The 20,577-nt window shown below is 40.4% G+C and overlaps 1 protein-coding gene across 14 annotated transcripts in view; it reads right to left on the bottom strand.

Annotated features, from left to right (window-relative positions):
* Positions 1-20,577, bottom strand: part of C1H6orf183 (chromosome 1 C6orf183 homolog) — a 203,437-nt gene that overhangs the window by 85,066 nt on the left and 97,794 nt on the right. For all 14 annotated transcript variants that reach the window (XR_002343788.1, XM_021090812.1, XM_021090809.1 and 11 more), the window contains 7 exons: positions 20,338-20,465; positions 13,491-13,691; positions 12,642-12,763; positions 10,243-10,471; positions 6,449-6,651; positions 3,774-3,929; positions 998-1,091 (listed from right to left, as the gene is read on the bottom strand). Coding sequence is in view for 13 of the 14 variants with exons in the window: in XM_021090812.1 (XP_020946471.1) it covers positions 998-1,091; positions 3,774-3,929; positions 6,449-6,651; positions 10,243-10,471; positions 12,642-12,763; positions 13,491-13,691; positions 20,338-20,465 (1,133 nt within the window). In the remaining variant the exon portion in view is untranslated. The remainder of the gene's footprint in view (positions 1-997; positions 1,092-3,773; positions 3,930-6,448; positions 6,652-10,242; positions 10,472-12,641; positions 12,764-13,490; positions 13,692-20,337; positions 20,466-20,577) is intronic.

Genomic DNA, 20,577 nt, shown 5'->3' with positions numbered 1-20,577 from the left:
GGGTTAAGAACCCCACATTGCTTTGGCTGTGGCATAGGCCAGCAGCTGTCGCTCTGATTCGACCCCTACCCTGGGAACCTCCCTATGTCGCAGTATGGCCCTAAAAAAAAAAAAAAAAAAAAAAAAAAAAAACAAAGAGGGTAAAGAGTGAGGAGTTCCACTTTCTAAGCATGTAAATATATGGATCAAACTGCTGGATATGCTTGCTCCTCAGCCACAAGCCTGAATCTGTTCTCTCCCTAAGCAGCTTTTCATCTCTTGAAGGCAGGTTCCAGGCGTGACAGCTCTGTGTCTGGACATGGTCAGGTTTCCCGAATTGTCAAAAAAGGATGAGTAGGCTCTGATTAACTAGCAAGCATGTGCTCAAAGGTAGGCTCTTGTGAAACAAGATTAGACATACACACAAATACAGACCTACACATATAGAAACAAAAAAGTCCATCCGAGTGGGGGGGGAAATAGCACTAGGTTTAGAGAGATCAAAGCTCCAATGACAAGTATATGGTTCAAAGGCTCTGTGCAAAGATGGTAAGATGGATCACTACATGTGCTTCTTTTTAATATGGAATAGAGATTATCACAAGTGGTTCTGCACTCAAACAAGGCAGGGCCACCTTTCTCTCTCTCTTTCTTTTTTGATTTTTAGGGCCCCACCCATGGCATATGGAGGTTTCCAGGCTAGGAGTCGAATCCGAGCTACAGCTGCCAGCCTACACCACAACGACAGCAACACAGGATCCGAGCCGCATCTGCAAACTACACCACAACACACGGCAATGCCAGATCCTTAACCCACTGAGCGAGGCCAGGGATGGAATCCACAACATCATGGTTCCTAGTCAGATTCGTTTCTGCTGCTCCCACCTCATTATTTATGAAGTGGGAAGATTTTCTTATATATGGGGGTCAAACGCATATGAATTAAATATTATAATTTTTAAAGGAATATATGAACAAATTGCTTAATTTTACTTAAGTTTCTTTAAAAGAAATTTACCTTTAGAATGGCTTCCTTTGTATAAAAACTAAATTTGCCAACTTGGTTATTATCCACCTCAGAGATGGCCAAGACCAGAGTAGCAGGAGAATATCTGCAAGAAGAAACATGACATTGTTTTGATGTGCCATGCCCTCAGGAGATGTCAGTTCTGATGGGACAGAATGACATATGACCAGCTCTGAGACATTGGTAGGAACAGCAAGAACAGATTTTATGCTAGACTTGGTATTTCCACCCAAAGACTAAAGGGCTCCAGGGTCTTTTTGGTCTGTTTTGGCCTTGATCGCTGGGCAGTTTGGTTGTAATGGTTATCTACACTGGAGTGTCTGACATGTGTTTCTTTTGATCACCATTCCATGGCTCTCTCCTGTTTTTCCGTTTATCTTCTTGACCTCACTCACACAGGCTCCTCACTGACTCAGCCCCCTTTGCTCACTTCTCGCCCTCTCCCATGGCTCCAACAATCATCTAAATGTTCTTTGCAGCCATGTTTCTACCTTGAGACGTGGTCCTTTGTCCATAACTGTGAGACTTGGTCAAGTTAATTTAATAACTATGATCCTTGGTTTCTTCATCTGTAAATGGAATTATCACCTATCTTGTAAGATTATGCAAATATTAAGTGAAATAATATACACAAATGTGTTTTTCAAAATATAAGTCACTATGCTCATATTTGGTATATGTTGTTGCTGTAGTAGCACTCCAAAGTGATAACTTGAAGGAATTAACAGACATAAAACAAATACAAATTCAAGACACAAGTTCCTTGGTTGTGTAAATCTTCCTCTGGTAATTCAGAAAGCTCCTCAGATCTTAAAGGATTTCTGGGGCATCTCTGGGAGGATCATTCACCACTTGGCCAGACCACAAAGCATTCAGACAGTTTGTGCTGATTGGTTGATTCTAGCTGAACAAAAGCATGACCCAAAATATGCCCAGAAAATATTCACAGCAGTGCAAAATACCAGCTCTGGCAGGAGGCCCTTAATGAGCTAGAGAACAGCTTGGCTCCAGGTTGGAGAGAGCCTTGCCTGAGGCCCAATCATACTTTTTTCTGCCTTCAGTTCTGTGAGGTATCTTTGTAGCCTTACATAAATTACCTTTTTGGTTTAGATTGTGCAGCAGGATAGAGCAGAGAGATTTTGCTTCTAGGAGACATATGACAATGGCAGGAGACATTTGTGACTACCAGAAATGGGAGAACTAGTGGCATCTGGTGCATAGAGGCCAGGGGTGCTATTAAACCACCTCTCATTTACAGAACACCCCTCTCCAAGAAAAGAGATTTACAGTTTCAAGTTTCAAAAGTGCTGAGGTTGAGAAATTCTGGGATACTATCATCCCAACCCCCTTCAGATACACTTTAGCAAAACAAAAGTGACTTTCCCTCCTCTTGAGTTATCTTTGCCTTCCTTGGGGCAGGACCCACAGCAGGAATTTCCAGGGATAGAACTAAGACCCTTAGGGGAAGGGCAGACTAGCAGAGAAGGAAAGAAGGAGGAAACAAGTTTCTTCCTGGTAAACAGCAAAGGCTGGCTCTGTGTGGAGTTCCCGTTGTGGCTCAGCGGCTAGTGAACCTGACTAGCATCCCTGAGGATGTAGGTTCTATCCCTGGTCTTGCTCAGTGGGTTAAGGATCCGGTGTTGCCATGAGCTGTGGTGTAGGTTGCAGACGTGGCTAGGATCCCAAGTTGCTGTGGCTATGGTTAGGCCGGCGGCTACAACTCTGATTGGACTCCTACCTGGAAACCTCCATATGCCACTGGTACAGCCCTAAAAAGGACAAAAACACCCCCCCCCAAAAAAAAACAAACCAAAACCAAAACCAAAAAAAAGGCTGATTCTGTGTAGGGGAGAAAGATTCCTTTCCCCCACTGAGTAGATTCATGATCTATTACTAGTAAGAGTGTTTTCTTTGGGGCAATGGGCTAAAACTATGGTGCATGAAAAAGAGGTTCCACTGGTTTAAGTCCATTTCTTTTACTTGCCAACAAAAGAGCCTCTCTGAGGTATTGCCTGCCATACATGTTAGATTTGTACATTGCATTAGAATTTTGAAGAAACAGCTGCTCAATAAACTTTACTGAGGAGTTCCTGTCATGGCTCAGTGGTTAACAAACCTGACTAATAACCATGAGGATACAGGTTTGATCCCTGGCCTTGCTAAGAGGGTTAAGGATCTGGAGTCACTGTGAGCTATGGCGTAGGTTGCAGATGTGGCTTGGAGCCTGCCTTGCCGTTGCTGTGGTGTAGGCCAGCAGCTGCAGCTCTGATTTGACCCCTAGCCTGGGAACCTCCAAGTGCTGTGGGTGCAGCCCTAAAAAAGCAACAAACAGACAAACAAACAAAACCCAAAAAACCTTACTGACTTCTTCCTGGTCCCAGGGAAAATGAGATCAGGGATATGGTAAGGGACCCATGGTTCTTGCACCGTCAGACAATCCTCATACTCCTTTCTACCTGGAAGCAACATGGTCACAAGGCCACTGCTGAGCCTGTGATTCCACCCATTTGAACTCTCTAATATGATCCTCCCATTTCTCAGGTATTTGGTGTTTTTAAATCTGATTATCCCCCTTGACTGAGATCTTATTTTCCCCCTTTTCTGAGAAAGAAAGAAAAAGAAAAATACTGACATCATAGCAGATAGATTATAAGGGAGAGAATTCAGAATGCAATTGCATTTGCACAGACAGTGGTGACAGAAATTATTTTTACTGGCCATTCATCCCATTGCTACATTATTTTATTTTGATTCTCTCAAGGCTCACCTGTCTACACGATCACTGTCCTCCAGCAGAGAGGTTATAAAGACAGGAGGTGGATGGGCCACCTTGTCCTCATGTGATGCAAATTCAAAGTGAACAGGCCTCATATACAAATGGAACTCTTCAAAACCCATCTCAGATGCCAGTTCCTTATAGAGACTAAAGGAAAAAAAAAAAAGAAAAAAAAAAAAAAGGCAAGAATGTTTGCTATTATTGTCCCCTAGAAGGAAGGTAAGTGGTAAGAAAACCAAACCATCTGAATATACACAAGAGCAAAAGTCAAAACAAAAGTAAGCCAAGTCTGGTGTGAACTGAATGAGTCACAAAGATTTTGAGCTGGCCCTAAACTCTGACAGTTAAAGATAGTAATTAAAGTGGGAGGAGATATGCTTGGGCACTTCCTCAACTCTCATTTCCTGCAAGCTGTCTTCAGAGCCCTCCTGAGTTCACCAGTATTGCCCTCAGTGGAAGGTTCACAATTTTGCCTTAGAGCTCCTCATGTCTGACCCTTCTGTCCTGTCCTTGGGGAACTTTGTTCTCCTGGACCCAGGATCTCCACACTTCTGCCGCATGATCACTCTCTCTCCTTTTTTTTTTTTTCCCAAATTTATTTATTTATTTATTTATTTATTTATTTATTTATTTATTTATTTAAGTAGCCCTCCTCTACCACCCACGCCATGTTACTGGCCTTGTTGGAGACCCTGCAGGACCCTGTGCAGGTCACTTGGATGGACTGGAAGGGCAGCAGCCAGGCACACACCCCCCACCAGCAGCTTCCTCAGGGTATGGATGATGCAGTCGTGGCTCAGGCGGACCTTGCAGAGCTGCACCCGTTGCATGCCAGAGAAGCACTCCAGCTTCTCCTCTTTATTTTCAAATCCTGGTATTTCCCAGGGTTCCAAACTCAGTCCTCTTCTCATCTTCTCCATGCCCTCCTTGGAGAGTTTGTCATTTCAACCCCAGGCTCTAACCATCACCCTCTGTGTGAGAACCTGTGACCCCATCTCTATCCTGTTTTAACTCTGAGCTTTACTCTCATGTCCATAGCTTGCAGCAAGGCTCCATTTGATGTTATTCTGGCATTTCAGCCTTGTGTGTCTAGAATACCTTCTTCTCCTCTTTAGCCCCATTCCACCATATTTCTTCATCTTGAGAAGCTGGTACATTAAGGTTGAGTTCAAATGGCACCTATATTAGTTTGCTAGGCTGTAAAACAGTACCATAAACTGGGTGGCTTAAACAACAGACACTTTTCAGTTCTGGAGGATACAAGTCTGAAATCAAGTGTTGCAAAGTTGGTTCCTTCTGAGGGTTTTGAGTAACAGATCTGTTCTAGGCCTCTCTCCTTGGCTTATAGATGCTCATCTTGTCTTTGTGTCTTCACATAGCTTTCCATCTCTTGTTTCTGTGTCCAACTTTCCTCTTCTGTAAGGACATCAGTCATACTAGTTAAGAGCCCACCTTAGTAATTTCATTTTAACTTGATTACCTCTGTAAAGACCCTATTTCTAAATAACGTCACATTCTGAGGTACTACGGTTAGGGCTTGAACATATGGATTTGAGGAGTATACAATTCATCCCTAGGCCCTCTTCTATGGAGCTTTCTCAGATTTACTTTGAAAGAATGAAACACACCACTTCCCATGCTCCCATGGTGCTTTGTTCATTAGGATTAAGATATGATACATTAAACTATATTAGGGATAACTTGTACATTGTGAGCTCCCTGAGAACAAGGGTCAGAAATTATGAGGATAATAAAAATATCTTGGCTCATCATTTGAATTCTGCTTCTACTACTTTCTAGTTACGAGAGCTTAGGCAAATTGCTTAACTTTTTTGAGTCTCTCTACCTTCTCACTGGTAAAATATTTATAAGCTATCATATCGTATCAAAAGGATATCATATCATAAGAATATTCTGAAAATTAAATACATTAAGTCCCCAGAACAGACCTTGGTCACAGTAGGCCCCAGATAGTGGTAATGGTGGATGACTGGACTCTTGGTGCCTTCAGGGCCTCTCATGGGGTCCAGAACACAACAGAACCTACACAGATGTGCAACAAATCCTCACATTCCATATTTTCCTTTTAGGGAATATGTTCACTTAAATGTCTTACCATCTCATGCTCATACCTAAAACCTAACTCGCTAAGCGTTCTCTCTCTCTACACTTGTTTTACTTTCTATTCTCTGCCAGACCTAGATGCTGTCACTGACTCAGCCTTTCCTTTCTCACGGCTCTCCACTTCTGTGCTGCTACTCAACTTCATTATATTTGAGAGGAAATCCCATCAGTGTCCATTGAGTGCCTGGTGTGGGTCATGCTTCATGCCAACTGATAGGATACTGTGGAAAACAACATGGACTTAGCTTTTCCATTTAGGGAGCTCACACTGGCAGGAAAACCAGTAAACCAATAGTCAGCATCTAATTAAAAGGCAATGGCTGAATAGAAAGGAAGCCAGGTATTTGGAAGAGAAGTCAGTCTAGCCCAGTGGTCAGAGGCATGTGGGAGAAGAAACGAGGGAGGGAGGGCAGAAAGCCATTATTTCAGTCATTTAGAAAGGTCACCCTGGCCACTGTGGTGGCACAGATGGGGCAGGGCTTGTAGGCAAGGAGACCCATAGTCTATTATCCTCCATCTGGATCCCTAGTCCCTCTACTGACCGTGCTAAGTGTACACTCTCCAGACTCATTTCTATCAGCCGATGGCGGAGGGTCAAGATTTCTAAAAGTTTGGAATATGTCTCCAAAAGCAGCATATGAGAATCTTGGCCTTGGTTCTGTCCTTCATTTGCTGCAGACTTGAGTGCAAGCAAGCCTATCTCCCCCACGAGAAAGGGATTTCGCATCACTTTAGTTGAAAACAGCTGAAAGAAAACAAAATAACCTTTTAAAATACAAAAAAAGAAGTTTGACATATTAAGCATATGTCAGCAGCACAGACTCTGGATCCAGAGTCCCTGGGCTCAAATCCTAGATCTACCACTTACGGACTGTGAGATTTGGGGCAATTTATTGAATTTTTCTGTTTCTCAATTCCTCATCTATAAAGTGGGGATAAGGATAATAAAAGGACCTAATGGAAACTAATAGATCATAACTATATCACAGGGTTGTTGAAAGGGTTGAGTTAATATATGAGAAAGTGCTTGGTACGTAGTATTTGCTATTATCATTATTATAAATGTTTTAAGCCAAAATATGAAGTAGAAATGACAAAGAGAACCTAACTAGAAATAGGAGTCTCTGGTATTTTTCAAGCATTTTAGTGACTAATAACAATAATAATCTTATAAACCTCTCTAATTGAAGTTTTAAACTTTCAAAGTATTTTCATATATATTAACTCATTTTTATTTTCATAAGATCCCCATGATGTAGGCATCACAGATACCACTATTTCCATTTTATCAGTGAGGGGTCTGAAGCAACACAGAAATTTCTAAGGTCACACAACAGTACCAAGGGTAAACTTAGGTTTCCTAGTTCCAAGCTGCAGTTTTATAGTCTATCAAGCTGCCCCTGCAGTGCTCTTCCATTCTGAGGCAGCCTTGGGTGATCTGTGAAGTAACGACATTGTTCTTTAACTCCTTTCTGCCCTGGTTGGCTCCTCTACTCTGAGGAGCTTTGCTACACTCTAATATACCACTTCCAGCAAGGACCCACTTGGGGACCCCCTAATCTGCCTTTTCTGGTTTAGCTTCCTAAGGGTGGATTCACTTATATACCAAAAGCCTACTCAAGGATGAAACTTTTATTCTATTATTATTTTTTTTTTCTTTGCTTTTAAGGGCATGCCTGCAACATATGGAGGTTCCAAGGCTAGGGGTCTTGTCGGAGCTACAGCTGCCGGCCTACACCACAGCCACCACAACTCGGGATCCGAGCCACATCTGCAACCTACACCACAGCTCACGGCAACGCCGGATCCTTAACCCACTGAGCAAAGCCAAGGACTGAACTGACAACCTCATGGTTCCTAGTTGGATTCTTTCCTCTCTGCCACAATGGGAACTCCTAAGGATGCGACTTTTAGACTCTTAAAGTCTTTCAAAGTGAAAAAGAGATTTATTAAATTAATTTCCTGTTTGTCTTCTGAGGGCAATACTTGCCCTATTTTCTGGCCCAAAGATTAATCTGAATATTTAATATTTCTAGATCCCAATCTGAACACACTTAAAAGATAATAATCAAAACTCTGTAACACCAATGGGAGACTATATAGGTGTCCTAGATATTCATTATGATTTATAAGATAATTTAAAATACATTAAAAAAAAATCTCATAACATAATACAATGTGAAAGCAATTCTCAATAAATGATAGTACGATACATGGCTGGTAATTTGGGGAAAAATTCTATTTTGAGCCATATCTCACGCCACATGTGCATGTGTGCATGCAAACACATACACACACACTCCAGCTGGAATACAAAAAGGAGTTATATATTTTAAAAATAAAATAAAAACCTTAATAAATTAGAATAAAATAAGACAAACATGAAACATCTGTAGGAAGTTTTGCTTTCTGGATTTAGGAGAATAGAAGAAATCACAAAGAAAAGATAAATAGTTTTGGCTATATTAAAATAAAAGTTTCTGTTAAAAAATAAAAAGATAAACTGAGGGGAAGTATTTGCAGAAAATATGATGGACAAAAGGGTTAAAGGGCTTTTTTTTTTTTTTTTAAAGAAAAGCCCATATAAGTGGATAAATGACATTAGGATTCCAAGAGATTAATAAACTAAGGGAAAGAACAGAAAATTCACAAAAAAATACAGCTAGTCATAAGGCATTTGGAAGAATACTTAATTTCAACAAATAGCAAGGAAAGAAAATTAACAGTGTAATGGGACCTTTATATATAATATGTACATATTAGCACAGACATCTTACGCTTATACCTAGTATTGTAGGGTTAGTAGCAGAGTGGTACTATTGGTGGTATTATAATCGGTGGTACAATGCTTCTAGAAAGTGACCTACCAAAATATATCCAAAGACTACTTAGATTTTGTCTCAGCAAATCTACTTCCAAGAATCTACCAAAAGGAACTTATTTAAAATATGAAAAAAATCTGTAAGTATGGAGATGTACCTTATAGCATTTTTTTTTTTTTTTTTGTCTTTTTAGGGCCATACCCACAGCATATGGAAGTTCCCAGGCTAGGGGTCGAATTGGAGCTTCAGCTGCCAGCCTACACCACAGCTACAGCAACATGGGATCCAAGCAGAATCTGCGACCTACACCACAGTTCACCGCAATGCGGGATCCCCAACCCACTAAATGAGGCCAGGGATCAAACCTAAGTCCTCATGGATACTAGTTGGATTCGTTACCACTGAGCCATGGCGGGAACTCCCAAGTATTTTTAATATAATGAAAAATTGGAGGCTACTGGAATGCTCATCAATAGGGAAATGGCTGGACGAGTTCTGATTCATCACTTAAGGGAATTATGTGGTCATAAAGGTGAAAGAGTACAAAGACTAGTTAGCAATATGGAAAAATATATAATATGACGTTAACAGAGAAAAACAGGAGATAGTGTATGAAGTGATATGATTAGAACTTTGTAAAATATGTATATGAATAATACTTGAATTTAGAAAAATAATTACAAATGCATTTTATTAGTTAAATTTAGATGATTTTTTTGTTTTCCTCTTCTGATAAAATTCTGAATTTTAATTTTTTTTGATCAACTTAAAATTAATTTTAAAAAAAATAAAACTTTAGTTTGGGCAGGAAGGGATAGGAGGTCGAGGAAGACCTGTAGAACAGACATGTTTGGCAGCTGAAGCCCTTGAAAGTTTCTTCATCCTAAAGCAAGTACCCACACAGAGTAAGGTAAAATTGGGAACCCAGGCTCAACTGTAACAGTCTTAACAGAAAAAGAAAAGACTTAAACTCCAATTACAAACACCATGTAAATCATTGGGCCACAGTTTGGACCAGAAAGCACTGGAGCTGGGAGGGGCTTTAAAGATCATTGAGCTCACCTCCACCCTCCTCCTCAAATATACAAACATAATGTTACAGAACTGGAAGGTAAAGTGCAGGGTCACACAATAAGTTAATGGCAGGGCTGAACTTGAGCCTGGGTCACTGACTCCTCTACCAGATCTCAGCTGAGGACAAAAAGAGTACATTTTAGGAAGAGTCTTGGAAAGAAAAAATAACAATTATAAGTATGTATTGTTAAAATATAAATAATAAACCAGAAAATATTTTCCTCTTTAAATCATTACTGTAGCAGCATCCTGATAAACCAGAAACTTTGACCAAAACTGAAAAAAAAGAACATAAAAATGTTGGCAAGCCTTAGAACTATGATCTGTCTCTGGCCAAATAGAGGGAAATAGAGCCAAACATAAAACCAAAGCTAAGCAGTAACATCTGGGAGGAAACATTCTCTTTGCCAAGGACCCACCTACTTGCTTCAAGAACCTACATCTTTCTGGAGCTGTGCGCTGTACCAGGACTCCGGCTTGGCTGGAGTGAACCATATATCCAGGGCCAGCTGCAGCACGCGTCTCTCCAGCAAAGTGAGGGCGTGGGCTGATGTGGGCTGGCAGGTGTGGCAGGCCTCCCTGAGGAGGTGCTCGAGGGCCCTGGGAATGTGTGAAGCCAGGCCCAGAGAAGGGTGGAACTCCAGCAGGTAAATATTTTTCAAAGCTGGGCTTAATGAAGAGAAACAATTAACAACAAATTTACACAGTGAAGAACTTAACCTGCTTCCAAAGATATCTGGATTTTATATTTTTCAAGACCAATAAAACACTCTTATAATCTAGGGCATTATAAAAAACCAGAAGCTCAAAGGGGCCTAGAGGCTGTCCAGGGAACCCACTAGGTAATACAGAATGTTCTTTGCTTTAATGTGAACTCTTTTAAAATTGGAAGACAGGAGTTCATTCTAAAATCCAAGAAGGAGATTTATTGTAAGTAAAATCATTATGCTAGTCACCCTAAACTTACACAGTGCTGCGAGTCAATTACATCTCAATAATTTGAAAAAAAAGATTCTAAAATTGTGTTATGGCAAACCTGTCAATATTTCTATAATCAATACTTAGCCAAATATTTGAAAACAAAATAACTTAAGAGTGATTAAATATTAAATAACTTCTGTGGCTATTTCTATTTTTCACCTGATTCTTTATTCTTTATTTCCCCTAAATGATAATGGATTAAGACAATTTTTAAGTTCTATACAAAACTGCTAGAATCATTCATGTTTACCATCAAAATGATATATTTTATAAATAATTGAGACCAGAAATGATAAAATGTTTTCAGGTTATTCTTTGGAAATAAGGATATAGCAACGGTCAAGGGCCCTTCTATGCCTACACAGAACTAAAGAACATAAATACTTCTTAAATCCATGCACATGGGATCCTTCTTAGTCCTAGATCTTAGAAAATACAACCCTAAATCTGGAAAGGGTTCTCATCAAGCACGTATCATTTGCTTTTAAGACTATTCAGATGGCCTTAGCATCCGCATAGTCCTAGCATGATCCTTGCTGTAGCATACAAACACAGAGCTGGTGTCTCACACTTACTACAGTGAAAAAAAAAAAATCAGTCCTGAGTAAGATCTTCAGAGAAAATACAGTCTTGGGCCTGGAGCTCCCAGGGCCCTTTCTTAAGAGACAAGGTTAGAATCTCAGTAACGAGATCCAATGGCACCCTACCCATGGGATGCCTCTCCATGGGATGACGTACCAAGAGGACATCATAGCCCACTGTGGCAATTTCTTACTGAAAGTCTGCTTGTATTGCTGGGCTATACACTTCCCAGGGGCAGGGCTACACCTCTGTTGTTCACATCTGTGTCCCTAGCTCCAAGCACACTGCCCATATAGCTACATAAAAAATATCTGTTGAATGTTGAAAGGAGTTGGACAATTTCTCTACCCATTTGGAGGCAACAGAGAGGTTGTGATCTTGGACTATTCAGACTTACTTGGGGCTTTTCACCAGCTTCCTTGATCCTCTGTAACCTCAGAGGTTGGAAAGGAATAGTGGCGGGGGAATCATATTGCATATCAAGGGGGTGACTTTATGTACTCCCTCTGAGTGGTCTCAAGAAATTTAAACTCCTCCTTAAAGGGGTGGGGGTGGGTCACAAGGTGAATCTGCAGAAATCTTTCAGTTAACACTTGCTAGAATAAAGAAATTCCTTTTTGAGAAATTTTAAGCACATTCATGTTTCATATATGTTGGCCTGTGTGGCGCCTCTGAAAAATCCTCTGACGGTATTTCAAAAGCAACTAGGTTTTTTTTTTTGTTTTTTTTTTTTGAGAACTTCTCAAGGAAATGGAGGTTCTGCACACAGTGGCATGTTTAAAATTCCTATTCTTTATTTACAAAGTGAATAGACAAAAAGACAAAAAAAAAATTATTAGGAGTTCCCATCGTGGCGCAGTGGTTAACGAATCTGACTAGGAACCATGAGGTTGCGGGTTTGATCCCTGCCATTGCTCAGTGGGTTAACGATCCGGCATTGCTGTGAGCTGTGGTGTAGGTCGCAGACGTGGCTCAGATCCAGCGTTGCTGTGGCTCTGGTGTAGGCTGGCAGCTACAGCTCCAATTAGACCCCTAGCCTGGGAACCTCCATATGCCGCGGGAGCGGCCCAGAAATGGCAAAAAGACAAAAAAAAAAAAAACCAAAGTGAATAGATATTAAGTATGCAAAGTAATCCCTCTCCTGTGGCTTTTATATTTATTTCTTTCATCTCCAAATACTAGAGAGATGCTTTGTAGAATAGTATTAGACTTAACATCATACCCTTAAATTATCCAGAAATTAAATGTAAAACATCTAAAGACAACATCAGCTTACCAGCTATTGTTGATGGAAATGAGCTGTTTGCAAATTATGTTAAGGGGAAGTCCAAATGTATTCCTATTATCTGGATGGCCTTTTCGCCAAAGCCTCTGGACATACTCCCGCTGACGCTCTATCTAGAAATGTCGCATAAAAGCTAAAATTAGAAAAGTTAAACTTTCCCATGGATGTGAGTTATGAGCCTTGGCATGAGAAGCACAGAACATCAGCCCTTTGCATCTCTTCATTATTTGACTAATTTTCACTCAGGCATGGGTTTTGGGGATTCACTCACACAGAGACATGCTTGCCTTTTAGTCTAAGCCAAGGGTCAGCCAGGAAAAGCAAAGGCCACCAGCTTCAGGCAATCTTAAGAAGCACAAGAAAACTTCTCTTTTTGTCAGATAATTTGACTAAAATGAAAAAATTCTAAGCAGACCTAAGGTAACTGTATTGCAACAACTGTTATCTCCTAGCTTTTCCCCAGAGGACAAAGACTGTGATCATTTCTTATAGTGTCCTTAAAATACAACCTTTAAAAAACATATAATTTTATGCATTAATGTCCTACAAGGGGGTAGGTTTAGTCTTTTACTACCAATAAACTCTGTGATTGGATGAAAATAGGTTGTCAATTCTCTGTGGGCCATTAAATGTAATTAGGGTTGGAAACCTCCCTTTAGGATTGTAGTTATACTTGGAATTCAACAATGCAAATAAGCTTACAAATAAGCATGGTGTACATGCTGCCCTAGAAAACCCAGATTCTGGACCAGCACTGAAAGGAAAACATGACTTTCAGGTCTGGCCCATGTTTTCCATCCTCTTTGTACTTGGAATATTTTAAAACCCAAATGTACTCACATGCTGGTTGAGGACATCCCTCACTAGCTGCAGGTGGAGACTCAGGCAGGCACATTCATCACGGTAGGCCTTAATGAAGTAAGGGTGGCTGAGATCAAACCGTGGGCACCTGTGCATAATGTCAATGATCACTTGTGCTAAGGCAAATCTCTCCTCTGGGTCCAACGCATGCTGGTAGGCTTCGAAATAACTGTCAAGAAGCTGCAAATAAGGTTGAGAGTCAGAGAACAGGGCCCAGCAAAGAGAGGGGAGTCCACACCCTTTCCAGGCTTTGGAAAGTCCCCCACCTTTGGCAGGAGAGAAACAGCTCTGAACCTCTGGGTACCAGCCCCATGTGGGCAGTGCAGCATCAGTGTGACACAGACCAGGTTAGGGAGGGCAAGGGGAAAAGCACTCGTTTCACCTCTGTCCCCTCTTCCCCTGCTCTCCACAAATAAAATGTGGGTTATATAATGAATAATACAACATTTAATAATCATAAACTCCAATGAGACAGTGCATTCAATGCCACTTCATCAAATATATTATCTCCAACACCTTTTCCCACAGACCCATTCTCCCTCCCCCATTAAACTCCATCACCAAAGGTAGGCAGGTGGCCTCTGTCCCTCTTCTATATCCTCAGCCCCATTTATAATCCCTTCTCTTTAACAGTTCGCTAAAGTTTCACCTATATATAGTAAAGTGATGGGGGGGGTGAAGTGGTGGTGGTTAGAATAGAAGGCCAAGAATGAAAAGTTTCCTCTAAATATAAAGGCATTTATCCCAGATTGGACTCCACTAGGAAGGGTCTATGCACAGAACTCTCAAGTGCATCAAGGGAAGCTTCTGTTTTAGTGGAGTTCAAAAGTCTTTTCTAAAAATTGAAGAAAGCTTCCACACCCTAACCGAAGAGAGTTTTTAGTATAGGAATTCAGAAAGAGATGCTCTTTATTTTGCTTTTGCATTTGTCTAGGAGCTTAAGGAATTTCTGTCCTGTATATAAATTCTATTTGTGTGTAATTAGTAATGGGCTGGAATCCCAAACAAGGACCTAGAGGCCTATATGTAAGTAGTTCTGAACAATGTAGTTACTGTTTTAGGGTTGTTTAAAACCTTCATAGGCTTAGGCACACTTACTTTTGGAGATCATATCAAATATATCAAAACACATCCTAATATATTTTTCCTATAAAAATGTTAAATGATATTTATAATTTTGCTTTTCAAATTCTTTGGCTATGAGCAATACATTTAATTAGTGATTGGCTATGATTTTCTGGGCAGTATGTTCTTGAGGATTCTTATGAAGTAAGAACATCTGATCTATAAACTGTTTTCAAATATCATTTAAGCATTTGTTGGTAACTGTTTTGTATTTTACTTTTGTGTTTCTAAGAAATGCATGCTTTTTTTTTCTCAGATCTCTCTTATTTTCAGTGGTCCCTGAAAAGTTCTTCAATCCTAAACACAGCAAGTCTATATCACTTGATGAATAAATCAACTCTGACTGAAGGCTTCTGAACTTCTACTCCCACTGGGCTCACAAGGTGATGGATCCCTTTACTCTGTCATTCTAATCCAACATGTCCTCTCAGAGTTTCAGCTCGGTGTGTCACTTCCTAGTCATCTTTGACCAGCATCTCTAATGCAGACTTAAATTCTCTGAAAGGCCTCAGCTCCTGCAGTAGCTTTGTCACCAAAGACATGGGTGTGCCCAGTGTGTGCATTTAATTGGCAGCAAGGAGTGGATTGCTGAGGTTGCAATTTCTACCAATCTGACAGCCTAGTACTCTTAGGGATGCATTAGAGAAGAGAGTTTTTTGTTTCCTTGGGTATTGGAACTTGGGTATCTTCCTAGTGGTTTGAGGCCAGGAGGCCAGTCCACTTCTAAAGAAACTAAAGAATTTTCTAAAAGGACATAAAGAGTCCCTTTCATTGTGCAGAGTCCATAGCTTAGAATGCAAGACCGGAAAGAACTGAGAGGGAGTAAGCACTACTTGAATACAGGTGGCAACAGATCAGAGGAGAGTAAAGGAACCAAGTGGAGGGAAAGCCAGGACTGTCTCCTGAGTCTCATTCTTAAATGCTTAAGAATCAATAGCAAATGAGGAATCAAATACTGTCTTAGAAATGTCCACCGTCTGGGCTTCAGTGCTAAGGCTCAAAAATGGAGAGCCTGGGGCACTTTACTTAGCATCTAGTTTTGCAGAATGCCCTTTGGGAAACATTGGTCCAAGGGACCTTGGTCATCCTTAGTATTAAAAGGATAGGAGTTCCCATTGTGGCTCAGAGGGTTAAGAACTTGACACAGTGTCCATAAGGACGCAAGTTTGATCCCTGGCCTCAGTCAGTGGGTTAAAGGATCCAGTATTAGCTGTGGCTGTGGTGTAGGCCCAGCAGCTGCAGTTCTGATTCGACCCCTAGCCCAGTGGGAGTAAAAGTGTGGGTGTGGCTATAAAAAGAAAAAAAAAAATAGGATAACTCCCAAAGAGGCTAAAAACTTAGGACACAGAATGTGCTCCACAGGTTAGAAAGGTCACACACTTCAGAGCATGAGATGAAGGAAGGTGGAGATCCTTTGCCTTTAAGTGAGCCCCTGGGGAAAATGAAGCAAGAAAGGAGATCTAAATGACTACATTCTGTCCACAGAGTTCTACTCTAGAATGATATTCAATTATTAAACAGCAGAAGACAAAGCAGAAATGAAGGCGTGACTAGATGGGGTAAGAAGGGTGTTTCTCAATAGCCTAGGGGAAAGATTAGGAAAGAAACAATTACTTCCCTAAATCATTTGTGACAAATTTAAACCTATCTGGCTGTGCCAGCGCAATCCCAGGAGCTGGTTTATACTATTTGTATTGCCTTGCCCTGTTTTTGCACAAAGAGCCCTACTGTTTGGCTCTTTGGCAGGGGAAGTTCATGGGGAGGGTTCTTGCTGGTGATTCCAATCTGGTGATACCAGGTTGCAGAGGCTGGTGCTAAATTGCTAAGAGCACTTTGTTGGTGGTAGGGTTGCCAGATTTAACAAAGAAAATTACAGGTCAAGTTCAATGTGAATATATATGTATATATGTAAACAACCCATACCTTTTTAGTATACATATCCCAAACATTCTACCCGGCGACCCTAGCTGTTGAGAAGGAAAAATGTGGCTCTTTTTAAATTGACAAGCCTTTTTTCAAGGTTTGACCTCCAACTTGAAAAGCTCTCAGATGGTCCTTTGCATAATTTTATTATGAATTCTTTCCCAACAGGGATAGGACTGTGATCTTTCCATCTCACAGGTTCTATTTATTATCTGTTTGCTAACTGGCCCATTTCCATTTAAACTCTTGGCTGGCATTTGTTTAAGAAGTCTTCCTAGCCTGTCAAATGTCACCTGTGTATATCAAGGGCCAACTTTTAGGCCAAATAATATGTGGTACACACTGATGGTAGGCATTAAATACTGGAGAAAATAGAAAAAGAGCCAGAATGAATAATCTCAAGCTGTACTGTGTTTATATTTTTTACCTCAACCTCTTTTTATTTCTTGAGTTTAAAAAAACTCTGAAAAACAGTATTTTAGGTCAAATGAAAATGTAAAATAGAAAATCAATGTCAGACATCACTAGTCACAGAATTTTTTTCCTTTTTTTTTTTTTTTCTAAGTGCTTTAAATACAAATTCAAATTACCCTAAAAATGTGTCCTCTGGTGGCAGTGGACAGAATTAACATTGGTATAAATATCCCTTAGGAACTGGTACAGCTGATGCCTGGCCTCTCTGAGTCTCTTAATCCACCTAAATTCCTACCAGCTCTTTTTTTATGAGCATTTTTCATAATACAGATTTAAGACAACCCAATGTGTATGAGCAATTCTTAACTTTAGTGATTCCAACATATTTAACAATCAAAAACAGCTGAGGACACTTGGCTGTAGAATAAGTATGGGGAAAAATCAATTGTACTCTAGATAAAAATCTGGTTTATACATTGAAAACAGACTCTTTTGACAATTTCTGATTTAGAAGGCCACATTTTCCAGTTTTGGCACAGATAGCGAACTTATTCTCAGGGTAGTTAGGAGGGAGGTATTTTTCAATGACTGTTTTAAGTTAAAATAATTTCATGTACCATAGACGAAACCAATAGATTGCCCTTGTCGTTTAGCACAAAATGAACCTTAGGCCAAAGTGAGGAGAAATTGATTTGTTTTTAATTACTCTCTGCTCGTCTATTCTCTGCTACAGAGTCCTGCCTGGGGCCTCCATAGAAGGCCTGGAAGAACCAAAAGAGAGGCAAGGAAAGTACAGAAAAGGGGGATATTTAAAACTCATATCTGAACCAATAAATGATGAGTGTGAGGACTGTCTTGCTTACATTTAATATGGCCTCTCCAGTTTCTACACTGAGTCTAAGTCTCCCATTTACTCAGTCAATCCCAATAAAGTTCTAACTGGCAATCAAGGGTTGCAGATGCAAACTCTAGAGGCCAGTTTTCTTTGAAAAGAAGAACAATTTTTAAACAACCCAATCAAAAAATCAGTAGAAGACCTAAATAGACATTTCTCCAAAGAAGACATATGGATAGCCAGCAGGCACATGAAAGACTTCTCAACATCTCTAACCATTAGAGAAATGCAAATCAAAACTACAATGAGGTACCACCTCACACCAGTCAGAATGGCCATCGTTAATAAGTCTACAAATAGCAAATGCTGGAGAGGGTGTGGAGAAAAGGGAACCCTCCTACAGTGATGGTGGGAATGTAAGCTGGTACAACCACTATGGAGAACAGTATAGAGGTCCCTCAGAAAACTAAATATAGAACCACCATATGATCTAGCAATCCCACTCCTGGGTATATATCTGGACAAAACTTTCATTCAAAAAGATACATGCACCCCTGTGTTCATTGCAGCACTATTCAAAATAGCCACGACGTGGAAGCAACCTAAATGTCCATTGACAAATGGATTAAAAAGATGTAGTACATATACACAACGGAACACTACTCAGCCATAAAAAAGAACAAAACGATGCCATTTGCAGCAACATGGATGGAACTACAGATTCTCATACTAAGTGAAGTAAGTCAGAAAGAGAAAGACAAATATGATATGATATCACTTATATGTGGAATCTAACATATGGTACTGGATGAACCTATCTACAGAACAGAAACAAACTCACAGACAGGGAGAGCAGACTTGCGGTTGCCAAGATGGGGGCGGGGAAGGAAGTGGGATGGACTGGGAGTTTGGGGTTAGTAGATGCAAACTATTACATTTAGAATGGATAAGTAATGAGGTCCTATTGTACAACAGAACTATATCTCATCACCTGTAATATAACATGATAGAAGATAATATGAGAAAAAGAATGTATGCATATATATATGTATGACTGGGTCACTTTGCTGTACAGCAGAAATTGACAGAACATTGTAAATCAACTACACTTTAATAAAAAATTTTTTTAGAAAAGAGGAACAATTTTCAAAGCCCTAGGCTTTCACCCTTTAAGTCCAGCCAGTTGTTTTCAAAAATTGGGTGACCTACATCTCTGAGTAAGAGACCAGAGAGTAGATGAAACAGTAAACCATCTATTCTACTAGAAAAACAATTCAGAGAAAACATTTCCACTTCCCCATCTTCTGACCACATCACAGTGCACTGTAAACTGGCTTCCACCTCCACTACTTTTTAAAGAGAAGCTGGAAATGACTGCCTGATGGCTGACCCCCGTCTGGTTTTTAGTACTCATCTTTCTTAATGTTTCACTGTACTTCATGCAAGTAACCATTCTCTCCTATTAAAATGCTTTTTTTCCAGTGGGCTTTCCTAACATTATCCTTTCCTTTTTCTCAGTAGTCTCTTTAGGGCTGCAGGTGTGGCATATAGGAGTTCCCAGGCTAAGGGCTGAATCAGAGCTACAGCTGCTGGCCTACACCACAGCCACAGCTACAAAGGATCTGAGCTGTATCTGCAACCTACACCACAGCTCACGGCAACACCGGATCCCCGACCCACTAGGCAAAGCCAGGTAGCGACCCCACGTCCTCATGGATACTAGTTGGATTCATTTCCACTGTGCCACAAAGGGGACTCTTCTCATGGATTCTTATTCCATAACCTTCTCTTTAAATATAATGAGACCCATTTCAGGCATCTCTGGCTTTTCCTAGTCATTTCAATTCATTACTATGGTTCAACTTCCACATTCATTCCTCAGCTCATACTTGGTCCTGAGATTCAAATCTATAGCTCCCGCAAAACATGCACACCTGGGTTTTATCAAACCTTCCTCATGTGCCTTTTATCCTAGACTCAAAATTATCTTTCCCTCTAAATACACCCCTCCTCTTCCATTCTGTTTCAGTTAACAGCCTCTTCTGTAAGCCTGAGGAAGTCATTTTAACTCCACCCTCATTCTCTCACCCCAACATCCAGTCTTCTAATCCTATCATTTCTGTGTTTGGAAACCCCTGCCCAGTTGCTCACACCCACGTCTAAAAGCCAGAATAAGGTCAGTCAGTTTGTCATTTAGCAAAGTGAGGCTGGTTCCTGACAGGACAATGAACATGAATGAAATCATCACTTATTCTCACTGAAAGAATACATATTAGAAAAGGGCCTAAATTATACAGCCCTCTAACAAATTGTAACATAAAGTCATATCCTTCATATTTTATTTTTGGTAACAAAGAACCACAGCAAAGAACATAAAATTTATTATTCGCATCCTTACAACTAGCTGAGATTATTTAAATAATTATTCACTTTATTTGAGCTGCTCTAAAAGACCCACTGGGTTTAAAAATATATATATTGGGCATTGTAAGAGTGTTTAATAGAAGTTTTGTTTCTAGGTGAAGATACCTGGCGCTTGTTTTCTAGAAGAGTTGCTTCCCAAGTCCACATGTCATATAGCACAGCAAATCTGTCCACACCTGCATGGATCCATCCCCAGTCCTGGTCAATATTTGACTTGCCGCCCACTTTGTGACCTGACAGAGAAACGGATGAGAATGACCAGAGACAGACCTCTCCATGAAGCTCTTCCTAGTAGAAATGCACCCCTAGGATTGTCAGCTCCGTCTCAGGAATACCTAGAGAAGG

This window comes from Sus scrofa, chromosome 1, assembly GCF_000003025.6.
Source record: "Sus scrofa isolate TJ Tabasco breed Duroc chromosome 1, Sscrofa11.1, whole genome shotgun sequence".
Lineage (NCBI taxonomy): Eukaryota > Metazoa > Chordata > Mammalia > Artiodactyla > Suidae > Sus > Sus scrofa.
The sequence above is the reverse complement of the archived record's forward strand: the minus strand, read 5'-3'. Positions and strand labels throughout refer to the sequence as shown.